The sequence below is a fragment of the Eptesicus fuscus genome, chromosome 16 (genome assembly GCF_027574615.1).
Source record: "Eptesicus fuscus isolate TK198812 chromosome 16, DD_ASM_mEF_20220401, whole genome shotgun sequence".
Lineage (NCBI taxonomy): Eukaryota > Metazoa > Chordata > Mammalia > Chiroptera > Vespertilionidae > Eptesicus > Eptesicus fuscus.
The window spans coordinates 36,411,604-36,431,373 of record NC_072488.1 but is presented as its reverse complement, the minus strand read 5'-3'; the positions used below and the strand labels follow the sequence as shown (position 1 = coordinate 36,431,373).

At 35.1% G+C, this 19,770-nt stretch overlaps 1 protein-coding gene across 8 annotated transcripts in view; it reads right to left on the bottom strand.

The window, feature by feature from the left end:
- EHBP1 (EH domain binding protein 1) overlaps positions 1-19,770 on the bottom strand; it is a 442,179-nt gene that overhangs the window by 183,854 nt on the left and 238,555 nt on the right. For 7 of the 8 annotated variants that reach the window (XM_054728303.1, XM_054728302.1, XM_054728307.1 and 4 more), the window contains 2 exons: positions 13,253-13,375; positions 10,634-10,874 (listed from right to left, as the gene is read on the bottom strand). In XM_054728303.1, coding sequence (XP_054584278.1) covers positions 10,634-10,874; positions 13,253-13,375 — 364 coding nt within the window. Of the gene's footprint in view, positions 1-10,633; positions 10,875-13,252; positions 13,376-14,035; positions 14,141-19,770 lie in introns of all 8 variants that reach the window. The other variant, XM_054728309.1, reaches the window with a different exon arrangement.

Below are 19,770 nucleotides of genomic sequence, written 5' to 3'. Positions count from 1 at the left end.
GTAATCTGAGCTGGGAGTGGCTCTCTTCAGAGTGTTTTAGTCTTGATGTACTTGCATTGCCAAGTACTTTAGGAGGCACTTTATATGTTACTTTCTTGGCTTGGAGGTCCCAGACAATCCTGTCAATATATCAAATCCACATGAGAGTGGGCCTCGGCTTATAACTTCTCAGGGAAGATTCCCTGCACCCCCTCCACGCCCCCTCTATCTAGAGTCTAGGCCCAGGCAGAAAATCTTCCTTAACTCCCTTTCTCTTAGTTATTCATAAACACAACTATCTGGTATATATGATGAGTTTCCCTCCTATTACACATTAATAAACTGTTTTTCTGGTTCTTATTTTTTAGTTTGTTGTATTTTTTTTCAGTAACAGTCAGTCCCCTAGAGTCTGATATCCTGTGTGCATAGAAACAACAGAATTTCTGAGTCTAAAAATCTAAGCACCAGGCCAAACAAATACAATGATTATACCAAGGGAATTCCATCTAAGTCATATAAGGCCTGTATGGGTGATAGCCTTGTGTTTCAATTCTGCATGTTATTTGAACTACAACAGTACCAGACTCACTTAGAACCAAAACCAATTTTATCTATATCCCTGCCCAAGTATTTATATCTACAGTCACATGAGACTTTGGTTACCAACTATATCTAAATCAGAGATGGGAAATATATTCTATTTGTAATGTCACTCTCACTCTGTACTCAGAGCAGCAGTTAGAATCATGTGACTCCTTCCCACTGAGCTGGAGGACAGCCTCATAATCTCAACTTTGCTCAGGATAACTGGTTTTAATTGAATGGAGTTGACATCTACATAGAAACCTATTCCCCTTTCTTCCTCTTTCTTCATCTATGCATTCAAGAGAAAAAGGATAGGAAATAGGTACATAGATATATATTTGAAAATTAGCTTTTCAGACCAAAATATTCTTGACTAGTGACTGAGATATGCTTGAAGTATTTATATCACATACTTATCACCTACTGAAGAACTTAGGGAAATCAAAGCAAGGAACAATGTTAAAATAACTAGGTGTTTTTAAAAAGCTGAACATTCCCTCTGAAAACAGGTAAAAGGTTATCACAACCAGTCTAGAATGGAGGGCTTGCCAATAACATTATTAATATTTAAAAGGTGCTTACACCATGGCAGGTACTGCTTTAAGTGTTTTACATGTATTAACCTAGTTAATCCTTACAACAATCTTATTGTCCTACTAATTTTATCTATAGTCTAATATAGCTGTTTTTCAAACTCTAAAAGTAGTTCAAAGAGAGGTAAATATAAAGAAATGGGATAAAAACAAAAAATTCTTTTAAACTCCTAAACTTAGACAAGAAAAAAAAATCTCCCCCCACCCCCAAACTTATTAATTAACAATTGATGTTTTAGGACTGAACAAATCCACTTCAATGTAACAGCTAATTCAGTTATGTGAATTATTTGGGTGATATTTAAAAAAATTATTCCCATTTAAATCTCTTTGTAACAAATTTCCATAGCAGTTTATAAGATGGTAGCTACTACAATTATCATTATTAACTAGAGGCCCGGTGCACGAAATTCGTGCACGGGGGTGGTGGGGGGAATGTGTATCCCTCAGCCCAGCCTGCACCCTCTCCAATCTGGGACCCCTCTCACAATCCAGGACTGCAGGCTCCCAACTGCTTGCCTGGCTGCCTGCCTGATTGCCCCTAACTGCTTCTGCCTGCCAGCCTGATCACCCCCTAACCACTCCCCTGCCAGCCTGATCAACACCTAACTGCTCCCTTGCCAGCCTGATTGCCCCTAATTGCCCTCCCCTGCCAGCCTGGTTGCCCCTAACTGCCCTCCCCTGCTGGCCTGGTAACCCCTAACTGCCCTCCCTTGCCAGCCTGGTCACCCTCAACTGCCCTCCCCTGCAGGCCTGGTCTCCCCTAACTGTCCTCCCCTGTAGGCCTGGTTCCTCTCAACTGCCCTCCCCTGCTGGCCATCTTGTGTCCACATGGGGGCAGCCATCTTTGACCACATGGGGGTGGCCATCTTGTGTCTTGGAGTGATGGTCAATTTGCATATTACTCCTTTATTAGGTAGGATTGGTTATGTAAAATTGGCTAGTTTTAAGAAAAACTCAGAAGTGTTAGAGGATAGATTTTTACATTACAAAAGGTTTTGTGTTTAGAAAAAATTATTTAAATTGGCAATTCTAACTGAACTTACAATACTCAGTTGCATGCAACTTTTATAAAACATCTAGTATGTACACAAAGGTATCTAAATATTGTCTTTTTTATTCATGTCTCTCTGCTTGCTTCTAACCACGTAGATCTCCCTCTAACCACTTGAATAGTTGTATTATTTGTATTGAGAAGGTAAATATAAGTAGAAAAGAAGCTCAGACTGATTTTCAAAGGTGGCTCCTGAGGCTCATATTACTAGAAACATAGTCAAATGAACATTTTCTCAAAACAATTAGAGCCATGCTTCTCAATCTGTTTTAACTATGCCATTTAGTGAAAAATAAAATCTGTATGACATGCTAGAGGAAACATAGGAAGCTGCTGGAAAATTGAGTTACCAGGGACTCCAGCTGCCCTGGAATATGCATGACCACTAGGAGAACTAAGGGAGTCAGTATCTCTATACACTTAAGATCCATCTGTTAATGAACAGTGTGCTAGGCACCACCACTGATTATGTACTAAATCAGAAAAAGGACAAGAAACTGCTAAGGATTTTGAGTGAACCTCCTTGTAAACAGAGATTCCTAAATAAAACTGAATTTCCTACTCTTGAAGAATGAATAGGATATATTTACATTTATATGAATTGTCCAGAATAGTCAAATCCATATGGATTTGCCACATAAACTAGAATGGCTGAACTAACTCCCAAACATGAGGAAACTAAGTAATCCACGTGGTTGCTAAGTGTAAAGGGCATGCACTAAAAGCACTGAAGGGTATATACTTTCTCTTGGTGCTGATGGATATGCTAGGTTCTGAAGATTATTTACACATCAAAGGACTCAGCACTATTTATCTGTGATAGTTTTAGGCCAGATACAGAAAGAGATTGGTAAGGAAAGATGAGTCAGGCTTTTCACTTGATTTGAAAGGTCATACATAAGTTTATTATTGTAGTAAACAAATTTTGTGTTATTTCTGCTACTGAAGTTATATCTACAAATTCTTGTGGGAAAAAAGATGAGAAATGCCGAATAAGGAAATAATACAAATGCCGAATAAGGAAATAATACAGAGTTCTTTCTGTATTCTCACTTTAGCTGATGAGATCTTTCCATATGAATCTTAAGAATCTGTGTGTATATTCCTACAAAAAAAGCAGGAAAGAGGGTTTATTGGCTCTCTCTGGTAACCTCAGATGATTGAGCAATTTAGAATGTTCTTTATTCGTGGGAATTTGTAAAGACTGTGACTTTCATGTGATAAAAGAATGGTCAAAAGGAAACACCCAGTCATTCTGATTTTAGTTTTTATTAAGACATTTTAAAAGTTTAAGCAAACATTAGATGTCTCTTTAATTTGTTAATAGAAGAGAGCAGGGTGTGTGTGTTGGGTAATACCCAGGCATCCTGGAACGATTGAATGCTTGTACTTAAAGTATGCATTGACATTCAAATATTCTAGGTGTGTGGCTATTACTCAGCAGCTACACCACCCATGAGAAATTTTATTTTGATCAGACATTAATTATTTCAAAGAAAACAAATATAATAACTTTAGCAAGAGTTGAGCCAACTTTTTCAATCACTGTATAGTTATTAATTAGTATTGAAACCTCAACCTCATTTTGAAATTAGAGTTATGATGTAATTCTACATACTTATAGGACATTAGAAGTTTTTATCAAAACCTAGCCATGCATATGGAAGCATATAACATATGTGAGAGTCATTAGCCACCTGTTGTAAAATGGAAAAAGGTTGAGAAATGCAGTTCCAGAGCAATAGAAAACAAGTCAACTACCTTATTCACCAAACAAGTCTTTTAAATATTTGAGTTTGGTTACCATAGCTACTTTAAATCATCTCTTTTCTAATTCAAACAGTACCTTTGCCCAAATCACTGTTCATTTGATTTAGTTTCGGGACATTTTACTTCTACACACTATAAAACACAGAATATATTATTACTTAAACTTTAAAGTCAATTACATTTTAAAGAGATTTTAAAACATAAGTATTTTATATATATTACTATATTTGACATTTCTTGTGCTCTTCATTCCTCTTAGATTCATCAATATAGTTATACATATCAATAGTTTGTTTCTTCCTTACAAATAAATAGAAACATGTAATATGCTCATGGATAGGAAGAATTAACATCACTAAAAAGTCCATCCTATATAAAGCAATCTACAGATTCAATGCAATCCTTATCAAAATACCAACAGCATTTTTCAGAGAACTAGAATAATCCCAAAAACTTATATGGAACTACAAAAGACTCTGAATAGCCACCGCAATCTGGAGAAAAAAAGAACAAAGCTGGAGGGATTCCACTACCTGATATCAAACTACACTACAAGGTCATAGTAATCAAAACAGCATGATACTGGCATAAAAACAGACACATAGATCAATGAAAAAGAACAGGAAGCCCAGAAATAAACCCATGCCTATATGGTCAATTACTCTATGACAAAGGAGGGAAGAATATACAATGGGGTAAAGACAGCCTGTTCAATAAATGGTGTTGGTAAAATATTACAGATACATGCAAAAAATGAAACTAGACCACCTCTGACACAACATACAAGAATAAACTCAAAATTAATGTAAAGACTTAAATACAAGACTCGAAACCATAAAACTCCTAGAAGAAAACATAGGCAGTAAAACCCTTGACATTTCTCTTAGTAATATTTTTTTTCTGATATATGTCCTCAGGCAAGGGAAAAAAAAATAAATGGGACTGTATCAAACTAAAAAGTTTTTGCCATCAACAAAGCACAGCAAAGGACACCATCAACAAAGGGCAACTACTAAATGATAAAAGACATTCACCAATGATACATCCAATAAGGGATTAACATCTAAAACATAAAGAACTCACATAAGAACTCTAAAAAAATAAACATTCTAATTTAAAAATGGGCAGAGGACCTGAAAAGACACTTCTCCAAAGAGGACATACAGATGGCCAATAGACATATGAAAAGATGCTCAACATCACTAATTATCAGAGAAATGCAAATTAAAACCACAATGAGATATCACCTTACACCCATCAGAATGGCTATCATCAATAAATCAACATACACAAAGTGTTGGTGAGGATGTGGAGAAAAGGGAACTTTGTCCACTGTTGGTTGGGATGCAGATTGGTGCTGGCATTGTGGAAAACAGTATGGAGGGTACTCAAAAAATTATAAATGAAACTGTCCTTTGACCCAGCAATTCCACTTCTGGACATATAACTGAAGAAACCAAAAACACTAATTAGAAAGACTTTATCACCCCTACCTACATTCATTGCAGTGGTATTTATAATAGCAAAGTACCCATCAATAGACAAGTGGATAAAAAAAGTGGTGTTACATATGTACAATGGAATATTACTTGGCCACAAAAAAGAATAAAATTTTATCCTTTACCACAGTGTGGATGAACCTAGAGGGTATTGTGCTAAGTGAAATAAGTCAGACAGAAAAAGACAAATACCATGATTTCACCTATATGTGGAATTTATAGAATAAAACAAATAAACAAAACAAACAAAGACTCATTGATACAGATAATAAACTGAGGGTTGCCAGATGAGAGAGGAGTTGTGGAGCTGGGTGAATAAGGTAAATACAAATACAAACTGGAGTTACAAAATAGTCAATGAATATCAAGTATAAGGAATATAGCCAATATATTGTGATAACTATGTATGGTGCCAAGTGGGTACTAGAATTATTGGGGGGATCACTTCATTAATGATATAATTGTCTAACCACTATGCAGTATGCATGAAACTACTGTAAAATAATATTGAATGTCAACTGTAATTAAAAAATAAAATTCAGAAAAATCATTTATTTCTTCTTTATTACCGAATAGTAAGTATTCCATTGTATGGGTATACACAATTTGTTTACCCATTTGCCTACTGATGGACATTTGAATTATCCCCATATTTTGCTATTATGATACATAAAGGTGTTAAAATATTCATGTACAAATCTTTTTGTGGACATATACTTTCATTCCTTTTGAGTGACTAGTACCTAGAAATGGAATGGCCGCATCAAATGATGGGTATAAGTTTAATTTTTTAAGAAACTGCCAAAACTGTTTTCTATAATAGTTGTATCACACTAAAATGTCCTTTGATAGATGACTGGATAAAGGAAAAGTGGTACACATATACAACGGAATACCACCCAGCTGTAAGAAAAGATGAAATACTGCCATTTGCAACAATATGGATGGATCTTGAGAATGTCTTACTAGTGAAATTAATTCAGAGAGGAAAAGTTAATAACCATATGATTTCACTCATATGTAAAATATAAAACTAAAAACAATAAATGAACAAGCAAGACAAACAAACAAACACTCAGAAGACAGTATGGTGGTTCTCAAAAGGGAAGGGAGATGCAGGGTGATAGTAAAAGGTAAAAGGGGTAAAAAATATGGTGATGGAAGGAGATCTGACTTTGGATTGTATACACACAATGCCATATACAGATGGTGTATTGCAGAATTGTAGACTTGAATCCTATATAATTTTATTAACCATTGTTACCCCCAATAAATTTAATTAAAAATAAAATAAAATGGTTCTATCATTTAGAACTCAGAGTTCTTTGAGAGAGTTCCAGTGACTCCACATCCTTGACACCATTTGACATAGTCAGTCTCTTATATTTTAGCATTTCAAGTGGCTATGTTGTGGTGTCTTATTTGGATTTAATTTGCATTTCCTTAATGACTAAGGTGTTGAGCATCTTTCTGTGTGCACATAGGCCATTCTTATATTTCCTTTTGTGAAATTTCTGTTCAAATTTTTCCCCTATTTAAAAAAAGTTTGTCTTATTATTGGGCTAAAAAAATTCTTCACATATTCTTGATAGAAGTCTTCTGTTTTACAAAGAATTTCTGCCAAACCATGAGATGCCTTTTCATTTTCCTCTTATTTTAAAAAAAGAGTGTAAGTTTTTAATTTTGATAGTGTCTAAATTAACAAATTTTTCCTTTCATTTTTTTTGTGCTTTTTGAATCCTATTTAAAACATTTTACCTAACCCAAAGTCAGTAAGATTTTTCTCCTATGCTTTCTTCTAGAAGTTCCAATGTTTTAGTTCTTAATTTTAGGTGTACAACCTATTTTTAGTTAAATTTTGTATATGGTGTGAGATAAGGGTTGTAGTTATTTTGTGTGGGGGGAGTGGGAGAAAGATACAGAAATCTACTTGTTCTAGCACCATCTGTTGTAAAGATTATCATTTCTTAACCAGTTTCCCTTGTTAGCTTTGTCAAAATTCAATTGACAATATATGTATGGCCTTATTTCTAGACTTTCTTATTCTCTTCCTTTCACCTATATTTCTTCTTTGAAGACAATACCACAATATCTTGGTTAATGAGTCTTAAAATCAGGTAGTATAAGTCCTCCCAACTTTGTTCTTTTTCTAAATTGCTCTGATTATTCTAGGTCCCTTGCATTTCCATATATATTTGAGGATTAGCTTCATTATTATAAAAAAAAAGTATGTCAAAACTTTGATTGGGATAGCACTGAATGTATAGATCAATTTGAGTCCATGTCCAATAGCATTTCTGTCCATTTTATTTCTCTCTTTTTTTAAAAAAAAAATATATTTTATTGATTTCAGAGACGAAGGGAAAGGGAGAGAGAGAGATAGAAACATCAATGATGGGAGAGAAATCATTGATCAGTTGCCTCCTGCACGCCCCACACTGGGGATGGAGCCCTAATCCGAGCATGTGCCCTTGATCAGAATCAAACCTGGGACCCTTCAGTCCACAGTCTGATGCTCTCTCTGCTGCGCTAAACCGGCTAGGGCTGATTTCTCTTAATTGCTCTCAGCAATGTTTTATTGCTTTCAACATATGGTTACTGCACATCTTTCTTCAAATTTATCCCTGAGGGCTTTATTTTATGCTTTTGTATATGGTGTTAAAAAATTTTCTATTTCTGGTATTTCATTGTTACTATAGAAAAATATAATTAAATTTATATATTGATCTTGTATCCTGTAACATTGCCAAATTTATTTTTTAGTTCTGGTAAACTTTTTGAAGATTCCTTATGATTTTCTACATAAACAATTATGTCCTCTATAAAAACAGTACATCTTCAAGTAACATGCTGAAGAAGCTTAAAACAGGACTCTTCAATTTCCCACTCTCAGCCTTTATGCTAAATTGTCATAACTGTGAATGTTTAAGATTGTTAATTTCTATACACGTTATAAAACACAGAATATAGCCCTAGCCGGAGTGGCTCAGTTGGTCAAGCATTTTCCCAGGCACCAAAAGGGTGCCTTTGATTCCCAGCCAGGGCACATGCCCAGGTTGCAGACTCACTCTCCAGAATTGATATTTCTCTCCCTTCCCCACTCCCTCCTTCCTTCTCTCTCTCTAAAATAAGCAATTAAAAAAAAACACAGAATAAATTATTATTTAAACTTCAAAGCCAGTTATATTTTAAAGAAGTTTTTAAAGATAAGACAAGTATTTTATATATAACACTATATTTGCCATTTCTTGTACTCTCCATTTCCTTGTGTAGATCCAAATCTCTAAGTAGTGTCATGTTCCTACTGCCTGAAGAGCTTTTTGTTAACATGGCCTCAAGTAAAAGTTTTGCTTGTTGCTTTTTAAAACACTCAGGGCCACAGTCTGTAGTCACACAAGTAATACACTGTATAACCTCAGAACACAATGTGAATTCACTGCTCTCTTTATCCCTACCTAGATTTGAGTAAAATGGTATCCCTAATCACATTGACTATTTATACTAGGCTTGTGGTCAATCAACTTCACATTTAGGTAAGAATAACAACACAATTGACAATTTCTAATTTATAAATGTTATGATCTCATTGTTTGGCATTTGAATAAGCCTTCTGATCAAATCAATATCATAAATGATCAGTTGGTTTCCATAACATAATTGAAGCATAATGCATACAGTAATCAATTAAAAATACTCAAGTGCCATTTATAACAGTTCTTATGGGAAGACACCATAGAAATTCTAACCAGAGAGATTCCAAGAACATATTCCCTCATTTGTTTAGAGTATACAAGCATATGGAAGAGGTTAGGAGATTAATGGTCAAGATTATAAAATTTCAGATGAGGATGACATAGATACTAACTTGTAAAGTGTATGTTAACATTGTACCAGATCTCATTTTACCCATTTAAAGGTGTATTACAGAGGATCCCTATCCTATCTAATAATAGACAAATAGACAAATATGCAAATTGACCATACCTCCGACACACCCACAAGCCATGCCCACCACCCAATCAGAGCGAGTATGCAAAATTAACCCAAACCAAGATGGCTACAGCCACAGAGAGCAAGGTTTCCTAGGTAACAGAGGAAGCCAAGCTTTCCGCCTGCCCTTGCCAGGCCTAAGCCTCCACTCAAGCTACAAAGTTTCAATTATAGAAGGTAAATAAATTCAAACAAATGGCGGCAGATTGGAGCTTGAGAGAGCAGGCCAGGGTTGCCGGCGGCAACAGGGGAAGCAAAGCTTTCCACACACTCTGGCCGGGCCCACCCGCTTAAGGCAACAAAGTTTCAATTATAACCCCAACACAAATGGCTGCCAGCCTCGGAGGGAGCCCCAGGCTTGGCTCCGCTCCAGGCTACAAAGTTTCAATTGTAGAAGGAAAATAAATTCCAGATACCAAGGCCTCCCCTTGGGTTGCCAGGGGGCGTGGCCGGCCTGCAAACCACCACAGGCCCCTCGCTCAGGCCGCCCCACACCCCAAGGGAACGCCCACCTGATCCGGGACGCCCTTCAGGGTAAACCAGCTGGCCCCCACCCCTGTACCAGGCCTCTATCCTATCTAATAAAAGAGTAATATACAAATTGATCATCACTGCAACACACAATATAGCTGCCCCCATGTGGTCAAAGATCCTGCCCCCATGTGGACAAAAGATGGCCACCACAAGATGGCCAGCAGGAGCGGGCAGTTGGGAGGCACCCAGCCTGCAAGGGAGGTTCAGTTGAGAGGGACCAAGCCTGCAAGGGAGGGCAGTTGGAGGCGATCAACCCTGCAGGGGAGGGCAGTTAGGGGTGACCAGGCCGGCAGAGGAGGGAAGTTGGGGGCAAACAGGCTGGCAGCAGAGTGGTTAGGGGGTGATCAGGCTGGCAGGCAGAAGTGGTTAGGGGCAATCAGGAAGGCAGGCAGGCAGGCAAGCAGTTGGGAGCCAGCAGTCCTGGATTGTGAGAGGGATGTCCGACTGCCCGTTTAGGGCCCGATCGGGCCTAAACGGGCAGTCGGACATCCCTCAAGGGGTCCCATAGTGGAGAGGGTACAGGCTGGGCTGAGGGACAACCCCCCTCCGTGCACGAATTTCGTGCACCAGGCCTCTAGTAGTTAATATAAAGCCTGACCTACGTTGATAGCAAAATGAAATGTACTTACTCATCCAACTCCTCTTCTTCAGTTTTAGAACTATCAGCATAGAGGTACTTGCTCATGTCCACAGGTCTTATATTTTTTCTTTTTGTTGAATGGGGAGGAGAATCCTTTATAGTATCAAAGGTTTCTGGTTCACCAAATGGGTTTAAATACTGTGGAGTTTGTATCTCTTTGAAGAGATTATAGCTGTTATTATAAAAAGATTCTTCTGGTTTTTTAGGTGATACTGTTTCAGTGGTTGGTTCTATAAAACAATAGCAACAGATGAATTAAATCCAATTAATTCTATCTAACATTTTCTCACATTTTTAATGCTTTCAAAAATACTCAATATTGAATGGAACTGAAAGAGGCAAAGTACTAGTACATTTTGGAGGGGCCAGCTTCAGAAGATGTGATATCTAAGATCTTTGTCTACTTTTCCAGGAATGGTAAATCCCAAAATGGCATCTTTGGAATGCCTTTGAAGTCTCTAATAATATTAGCATTATATAATGACAATTTTTGAAATTTTAACTTTCTTAAAGGTACAATATTCTATTATTGCCTATTTTATTTCCATATACTAGCTTGCCATCTCAAACTGATACATAATAAATTTTTGCTTTTAAAAGAATGTAAAATGGATTAAATTTTGAAAAGGTCTTTGGTTAGTTACACAAGCAAAAACCACTTAGGGATCTGAAGCACAGAATATCATGAATATAAGAGAACTGGAGCTGTAAAAGCAAATAATAGCACACCATCTTAACAATTGTAACACATTTTTATCTTCCCCAAATACTTTTTTTTTTTTTTACTTCAGGAAGCAAGTTTTTAATCCATAAAATTAATTCCAGAAAGAGATGTATATTTAAAGAGAAATACTGATTGTCACATTTTTTCTTAGCTCTACAGACATGAGTAAAGATTCTGAGTCAGGCTGGCTAACCTCTCCTATATAGAAATACGATATCACATGATATCTGCTATTCCTTTCTATTTCTCAGAAAATAGGCACACACATATTTAGAAAACTTACTTATTTTATTTTGAAATGGAAAGCTCAAATATTGATGTCTCAAAATATCTTGTTAATATTTTTAAAACTCAATATACTCAAATGTATATAATAATCAAGGAGAAGTTGTATAGTCAAAAGAAGACTCTTGATTAGGAGTCTTAGCTCTAACTCCATCTCCATTTACCTAAAGTTCTTGTTCAAATCACTTAATTCCCCTGGGCCTCAGCTTCCTAATCTATGAAAATAGGCAGCTGAACTAGATCACTCTAAGATTTGTTGTAACTTTTAAGATTTAAAATATGTTCTTAATATAACTAGCTCACAAAATAAAATTAATTTAAACTTACTAGTTTAGAATCTGATAAGAAGGGAGAAAGTAAAGGAAGAGAAAGAGAAGTGGATTATTAAATAATATAGCTCTTATGGAGTAAATCCTGAAGTTAAAACCTCATTTTCACCATGACTGGTGGCAGCAAAATTCTTTACAGCTCAGGAAGATTTCCTAAGAGCAGTCTAAAAGATGTAAACAGTGATTAGTAATTCTTACATTTACTTTGAGCAAACAGAGTTTAATTAAACAGAAGTCTCACTGCTTCAACAGCTTTTTTCTAGGCTTTAAGAGATCAAAACTACTTGGTAAGAAAAATGACCCAGAAAAAATACCTGGGTTTATTACTTCCAATTACATTGCATGTATGACAACAGTGATTTCAGTCTTATTTCTGCTCCTTTATTCACATGCACAACTTACTGTAACCACTGACTAATTCTCAGCCAGAGACATGGAGTGGGAGGTAGAGGGATTCCTCAAACTCTCTGAGGGTGAGGGTGGAGGAAGTTGTCTAGAGGGAGAAGCCACCCCACCACATCAATATCAGTATGTGCCACAACCTGACCTTACTTGGTCAGACTGCTAAACTAATGAAACTTTACCATATGCCAGCTAGGTAAAATACTTGTTCATGCTCTAGAATTTTAAAAATCAGCACAAAATAAGAAAAACAGGCAATACCTACTACTATTTTCTACGCCTGTTTATAAGAAATTTGTCTTTTAAGGGAACTCTTGAGTATCTGCTTTAGGAAACCTTATAATTTTTCCAGTAAGAGACAGAACAATGTTATCTCTAACAATAGAGCTTTACTATTTGATCAAACTAACAGACATTTAAAAATAAGCCCCTTCCCCCCAGCAGGTGTGGCTCAGTGGATGAGCACTGATCCATGAACCAGAAGGTCAGGGCACATGTAAGATTGGGGGCTCAGTCCCCAGTAGGGGGCGTGTAGGAAGCAGCCGATCAATGATTCATCACTGATGTTTCTCTCTCTCTCTCTCTTTTCTTTTCCTTTCCTCTCTCAGAAACCAATAAAACTTATTTTAAAAGTTAGAAATAAATAAATACCCCAAGTACATGTCTATGTACGACTTCCTTTTTTCTTTAAAAATTCAATTGAAGCTACCCAGAATTGCCGATCAAGTGGTACTGAACACAATAACATTATCATTAGGGAGAAAAATTACTTTATGAGTCTTTTTAAAAAAAATCTCTTCCTGCCATCACCATTCAAGAGAACCTGACTATATAAAGACTCTAAAAGTACAGAAAAAAAACTTGTTACCTTCTGAGTCAGGATCTTCAAATGGATTTAATTCTGTTACATCAGGATCACCAAATGGATTTAAATCCACAGTGGCCAAATCCTTTTCTGCTTCATCCAAAAAGTTAAGTTTGTTGATAAGCTCTGAAAATAAACATATGTGTTAGTTCACTATGGTTACAGTAAAGCATAATTTCGATCATTCATGAAATTTTTGAATTATAAAAATTCACACTAATAATACCTGCAAATAATAAGACATAGCATTTTACCAGTGGCAGAATGCCATTCAAGTATTTTGTAGTATACCAACATTTTCATATGAAACAAAACATATACATATTAATTTGAAAACTGTATCAGATAATGAATTAGAGAAACTTTCATCTGAATTTAATTTTATCTAATGAAAAAGTACTGACAGATTTTTAGTAAAACATCCTTCACTCCTAAATATAAATAATTCAAATGGGTTTAATCTAAGAAAATATTTTTTTTAAGTAAAAGTGTTACAATATATACAGTAGCTGAAAAGATATGGCCATATTACATGACCAATTATTATTATCTTACAAAATTTTTTAAAATCACTACCTAATGAGAATCTTGATATAAGGCTTTGCTAAAGATGGCAAGTTCTGTTATGTTGTTGCCTGTTGGTGTACTACAAATTACTAAAGAAAACATCCAAGGAAAAGCACGAAGACAAAACTGACAGCTAAGTATAGACAGAAGTCAAGAGGTAGCAGGTCACAGTAAATACAGGCAGTCAGAAGCAGAAAGAAAGGAAGAAAGCTCTTAGACCTTCAGAGGAACTGGCTGATTTAGCTGAAGGCATATTTGCTTGCTTTATGCAGTCATCTTGATCTTCATCTAAGCTGCTCAGAGCATTCAATTGGTTTACAATTTCTGTAAACAGAAGCCAGTCGAGACAAATGTAAGGTAAGGTCATTTAATTAAAGAGCTGTAGAAGCATGCTGTTACTCAAAAAGACAGAGAGGGGATGCTTGGTTATCAAGAGAATACATTTAGAGAATGTTACTTTGATGAACTTTAACAGAAGCATTTAACTTAAAGTTATGCTGTACCATTTAAGATAGAAAACATTTTATTGTTAAAACTTATATTAGTAATATAAGAACTATGTTAATAAACACAAAACAAAGATAATAACCCAAGAGGTTGGCATTGGCTTTCAGCAACCACATTTTTCATTTGTAAAATAGTGTTTTAAATGCATATGTTAAAAACAGAATAAAAAGTATCCTCTGCTAACACAAAAAAACATGTATATAATATTGTTTATTATATGACAAATTTAAACTAAAGGTTTTTAGATTACATCTACATGAATCATGAACATAATAAGCACTTATTCATGTTCTAGAGTTTAAAAATCAGTACAAAATAAGAGAAAGACAATAGCTATCATTTTCTACTCCTTTTCTAAGGAATTTGTCTTTTAAGGGAACTCTTGAGTATCTGTTTTAGGAAACCTTATAATTTATCCAATAAGAGACAGAACAAAAAAGATATGGATAGAAAAATCTTAAAATAAAAATTCATTTTGTATGTGAATAAATTTTTTACATGAATTACACAGATAATTCTCAATATATGAGATTATAATTCATTGGGTGAAAAAGTGCCTACTGGAGTATTCTAGTTAATTCTTGCTGTTTCCAAAGTTAAAACCTGGGAATAATTTAGGTAATTAGGACAAGCCAAACAGATCTAGATCATTCAAATGGGAAAGAAAATAATTAGAAATATTAAAAAGTTGTAAATTCAGCATTAAAAATGTTATTCTTTAACACTGTAAATCTAACAGTACATTATAAATTTTATTTGACCCAAATAACACAATACACAGTGTAATAAGGTTGCCTTCATCCATTCGCTTGTTGTTCAACAAATATTTATTTACCACGCTGTGTCAAGTACTATGCTTGATACACAATAATGAAAAAAAGCAGACATGGTATTGTCCTTATGGAATTTACTTTCTATAGAAATTAATATTGAAACAGACAATAAATGACTTCTAGATATTAGATGGCCAGAAATATGTGTTATATTTTAGATCTTTGAGCTAAATATTTATGAAAAGTTGACAAAGTTATTTCCCTGTTGTAATGAGAACATATATTTTGCATGAATGAAATTGCTTGAGATAGTAAAAGTAAATCATAGAAAATAAGGAGTAAACACAATACCAACTAAACTCTTCATTTGAATTTGAATAAGAGATGAATAGTCAGACTCTTCTTCCATTTTATTTTGCCAATAGTTTTAAACCCCACTCTGACTCAAACTAGCCTAGCAAATTTCTCAGTCGGTAGAATTCATTCATGTTAGATCCTCTACCTCCTACTACTAGTCGGTAGAATTCATTCATGTTAGATCCTCTACCTCCTACTACTAGTCATTGTCCCTACCACATTTAGGTACAATGTGGGCATTTATTTAAATACTATTAAGGTAACTTTTAGGAAAATATAACAGAGTGGAAGATCAGTGTTAAATGATTACCAGCACATAACTGATTTATTTTCACTCATTACTAGTTGTGTATTTTAAAAAATTTGCAAATGGTTTGTCTTTAACATTGAAAATATGAAAAAATGTTAATAATAACATCTAATATTTATTGAGCAGTAGGAAGAACTTTATATATATTATCAGAATTAATTCTCATAAATACCCTGAGGTATTCTTTGAATATCCACATTTTAGCACATATGTTAGTATCATTTATATTATATCCCCAAATGTACAATTACTTAGTTAAAACATTTAAAAATAATGCCCAAAGATTTTCAGTTTATTACACATTTTTATTATTTATATTCTTAGTTGTAATCTCAATGAAAGTAGAAATCAATAATTTATTTAAACATATAATGAGCATTATAGGGAATACTGAAGAAACATTAGACTTGGTCCTTACATTCAGATTATTAATACTGTTCTATAGTTTTAGGTACAATGTGGGCATTTATTTAAATACTATGAAGATGACTCTATTACATGACTAAATTATTTACATTTTAATTTTTGGGAATGTTTAGAGTATTTCCTCATCATCATGCTTTCAGTAATATCTAAAAACAATGATAACCATTTCCTCATTAACTAATCCAAAATAATTTCTTCTTTCCATTCACTTCACTAAGTTTTTCTTCCTATCCTAGTTTTCCCTATTCATAGCTTAAATAAATCCTTACTTAAATCCTAGAACTTCTGCTTCTAGAACTTTCATTCATATTAACAGGGGAAAGGTCATTTTAATAATCTATACCAATGTTCCCTTTATTTGGTATACAAACAAATGTTAATCCAAATCATAACAAGAAGCAAACTCCAAAGAAATACCATTTATCCCATGAACATTTATTAAGTACCTATTAAATGCCTGTAATAGTACCTGCCCTCATGGCTGTATATGTTTGAGGGACAGATCACAAGTAAAGCAATACACAGTGTATGATAAATATGATACATGTTATGATTGAGATATGCTTCATAGGCTATGTGAAACTAGAAGAGAGACTTTGAGGTCAGGAACACCTTCTGAACTTACTCAAATGTGAGCTAAATTAGACAAACAGACATTACTATCAAAATAAAAAAGAAAATGGAGGGCACTGCAAATAAGAACATGACATATTTGAGGATCTGCAAGTTGTTTGGGGCTTAAGATGTCAGGGATGAGGAATGGAATAAAATGAGGCTAACGAATGTTCTTATGAAAGTTCATGTGGCCAAACTAAAGAATGTATTAGTAAACTTTACTCTGACAGCTCTGGGAATCCACTGAAAGATCAAATTCACATTTTAGAAGCATCAGTCCAGGATCAACACGGTGGCATCATTGGAAAAAAACAGCATAAGAAGCAAAGGTAAGTAGTTCAGCATCACTACTTTATGAGGTGAGGCACACAATAAATATTGCTAATTAAAGAATAAGAAGAAAGATTTGATAGTTAATTTGACACAGGGTATGGGGAAGGGAATCAAGGATAAGTGCCAGGTTTTTGTCTTGGGTGATTATGTGAATAGTAGTTCTAGCATGGCATGGGGCTATTCGGTTTGGCCATACCAACCTACACGTGCCTCTCATGGAAATAATTCAATTGGCAGTTGCATATGTGGGCATAATTTTGTTATATATTTCTCCTTTTAAAAAAGTATTTTTCTGTTTCTTACAAATTTTCTACAGTCAATATTTTTTACACTTATAATCAGAGGGGAAAGTTAAATAAATTAAAAGGAGATTTACAACAAAAATTTATTCCCAGATTTTTATTTTTTTAAGTGGAAAGCTTTCCCAGTAATATACTACCCTGACCAAAAAAAATTCCCTGGACCAATCTATATACATAAAAGACTAATATGCAAAGTGTCCCCTTGGGAGTTCAACCAGGAGTTCGCGACTTGCTATGATGTGCACTGACCACCAGGGGGCGGCGCAGAAGGAAGGAAGAAAGGAAGGGAAGCCCCGGCTGGCGGCTGGTAGCCGGAAGCCGGCAGCCAGGGAAGGGAGGCTCCAGCTGGCAGCTAGGGAAGGGAGGCTCTGGCCAGCAGCCAGAAGGCCCCAATCAGTCCTGATCACCTGGCCTAGGGACCCTACCCATGCACGAATTTCATGCACCAGGCCTCTACTATACTTATATAATATTTTATTACTCAGTAAAGCACTGGTTTGCCAAAAATTTACATATTTGGAAAATGCTAATAATGCTATGTTATAGCACAAACACATTTCTACCCTATTCTTCTCAAACTGAGCAATAAACCCATACTAAGCACATACGAAGCACATTTAGTTATCGTAACAGTGTGTCAATCTGAATTTGCTTCAACAGTGATGAGAATGAGAAGGAAAACTAAATTAGGGGCAGGCAATCCAAGCAAAGGGTCAAGTAATTTGAGACTCTTCTTTACTGTTAGGAAGGCAAAAGAAGATAGAAATTGACCACCAGAGATTACCACACGGAATAAAAAAAGGGGGAGGGGGCAGTGGTACAAAGAGTGGGGGGCTTTTCCCTTTAGGAAAGTCAGTAGCTGAGTTAAAAAAATAATACTAAATTGCCTGAAACAATAAGATACCTGCAAATCTTGCATGTTCAACATTCTTCTCTTCAAAGTATAACAAAATTCAGTACAAGGATATCTCATTTTAAGATAGTAACATTTCAACTTCTGGCAGAAATTGAGATTCAAAAGATGTTACTTTTCCCACAGGCTTTAGCCCATAAACATTTTCTTAAAATATGTTTTTATTGATTTTAGAGAGAGAGGAAGGGAGGAGGGAGGGAGGAAGGGAGGGAAGAGAGGGAGAGGGAGAGGGCGGGAGAGAGAGAGAGAGAGACAGAGAGAGAGACAGAGAGAGAGACAGAGAGAGAGAGAGACAGAGAGACAGAGAGACATCAATGTGAGAGAGAAACATTGATCGGTTGCCTCCTGTATGCACTCTGCCTGGGGATTGAACCCACAATCTGGATATGTACTCTGACCAGGAATCAATCGTGACCCTCTGAAGGTAATTAAAGAAGACTTTAATAAATGAAGAAAGATTCTTTGTTCACATTTAGGTCTCTAATATATCTTGAGTTAATGTTTGGGTATGCTGTGAAGTAGGAATTGAGGCTCATTTTTTCCACAAGGACATCTGGATGTTTTAGCATCAATTGTTGAAAATACTTTCTTTTCTTCACTGAATTATACTGTACTTTTGTTGTAAATCAACTGACCAAATATGTTTGGGTTTTTCAGGACTCTGTTTTGTTCCATTAATCTGTCTGTCATATGCCAATACCACACTATCTTAATTATCATAGCTTTAAGTAAATCTTAAAGTAAATCTTGATGTAAGGTAGTATTAGAATGATAATTCTTCTCTTTTTCAAGATTATTTTGGTTATTCAGGTCCTTTGCATTTCCAAATATATTTTAGAATCAGCTTTTCAATTTTAATTTTTTTAAAAAGCCTGGTAGGATTATGAATGGCATTGAGTTGAATTACAGATCAATGTGAGTACAAATGACATCTTAACAATATTGTCTTCTAATATGTAAACCACTAATTTCTCTCCATTTATTAATTTCTCTCTCTTCATTAATTACTTTTAGTAATATATTACAGTTTTTTCACATTTTGTTATATTTATTTCTAAGAAGGCTATGTTATGTTTAGCCTCCATTATAAATGAAATTGTTTTGTTAATTTCATTTTCCAAATGTTAGTTGTTCATATATATAAAAATATTTTCCTACATTGATCTTGTGCCCTGTGCTGGGCTAGGATTTCCAGAATAATGTTGAATATAAGTGGTGAGAGCAAATATCCTTGCCTTGTTTCCAATCTTAGGAGGAAAGTGTTCAGGATTTCACCATTAGGTATGATGTTAGCTGCAGCTTTCCACAGATGCTTTTATCAAAATGAAGATAATTCCCTTATAATAAAACTTTGCTGAGAAACTTGGTATTGAATTTTGTCAAATGTTCCTTTGAGATAATTACATGGTTTTACTCCT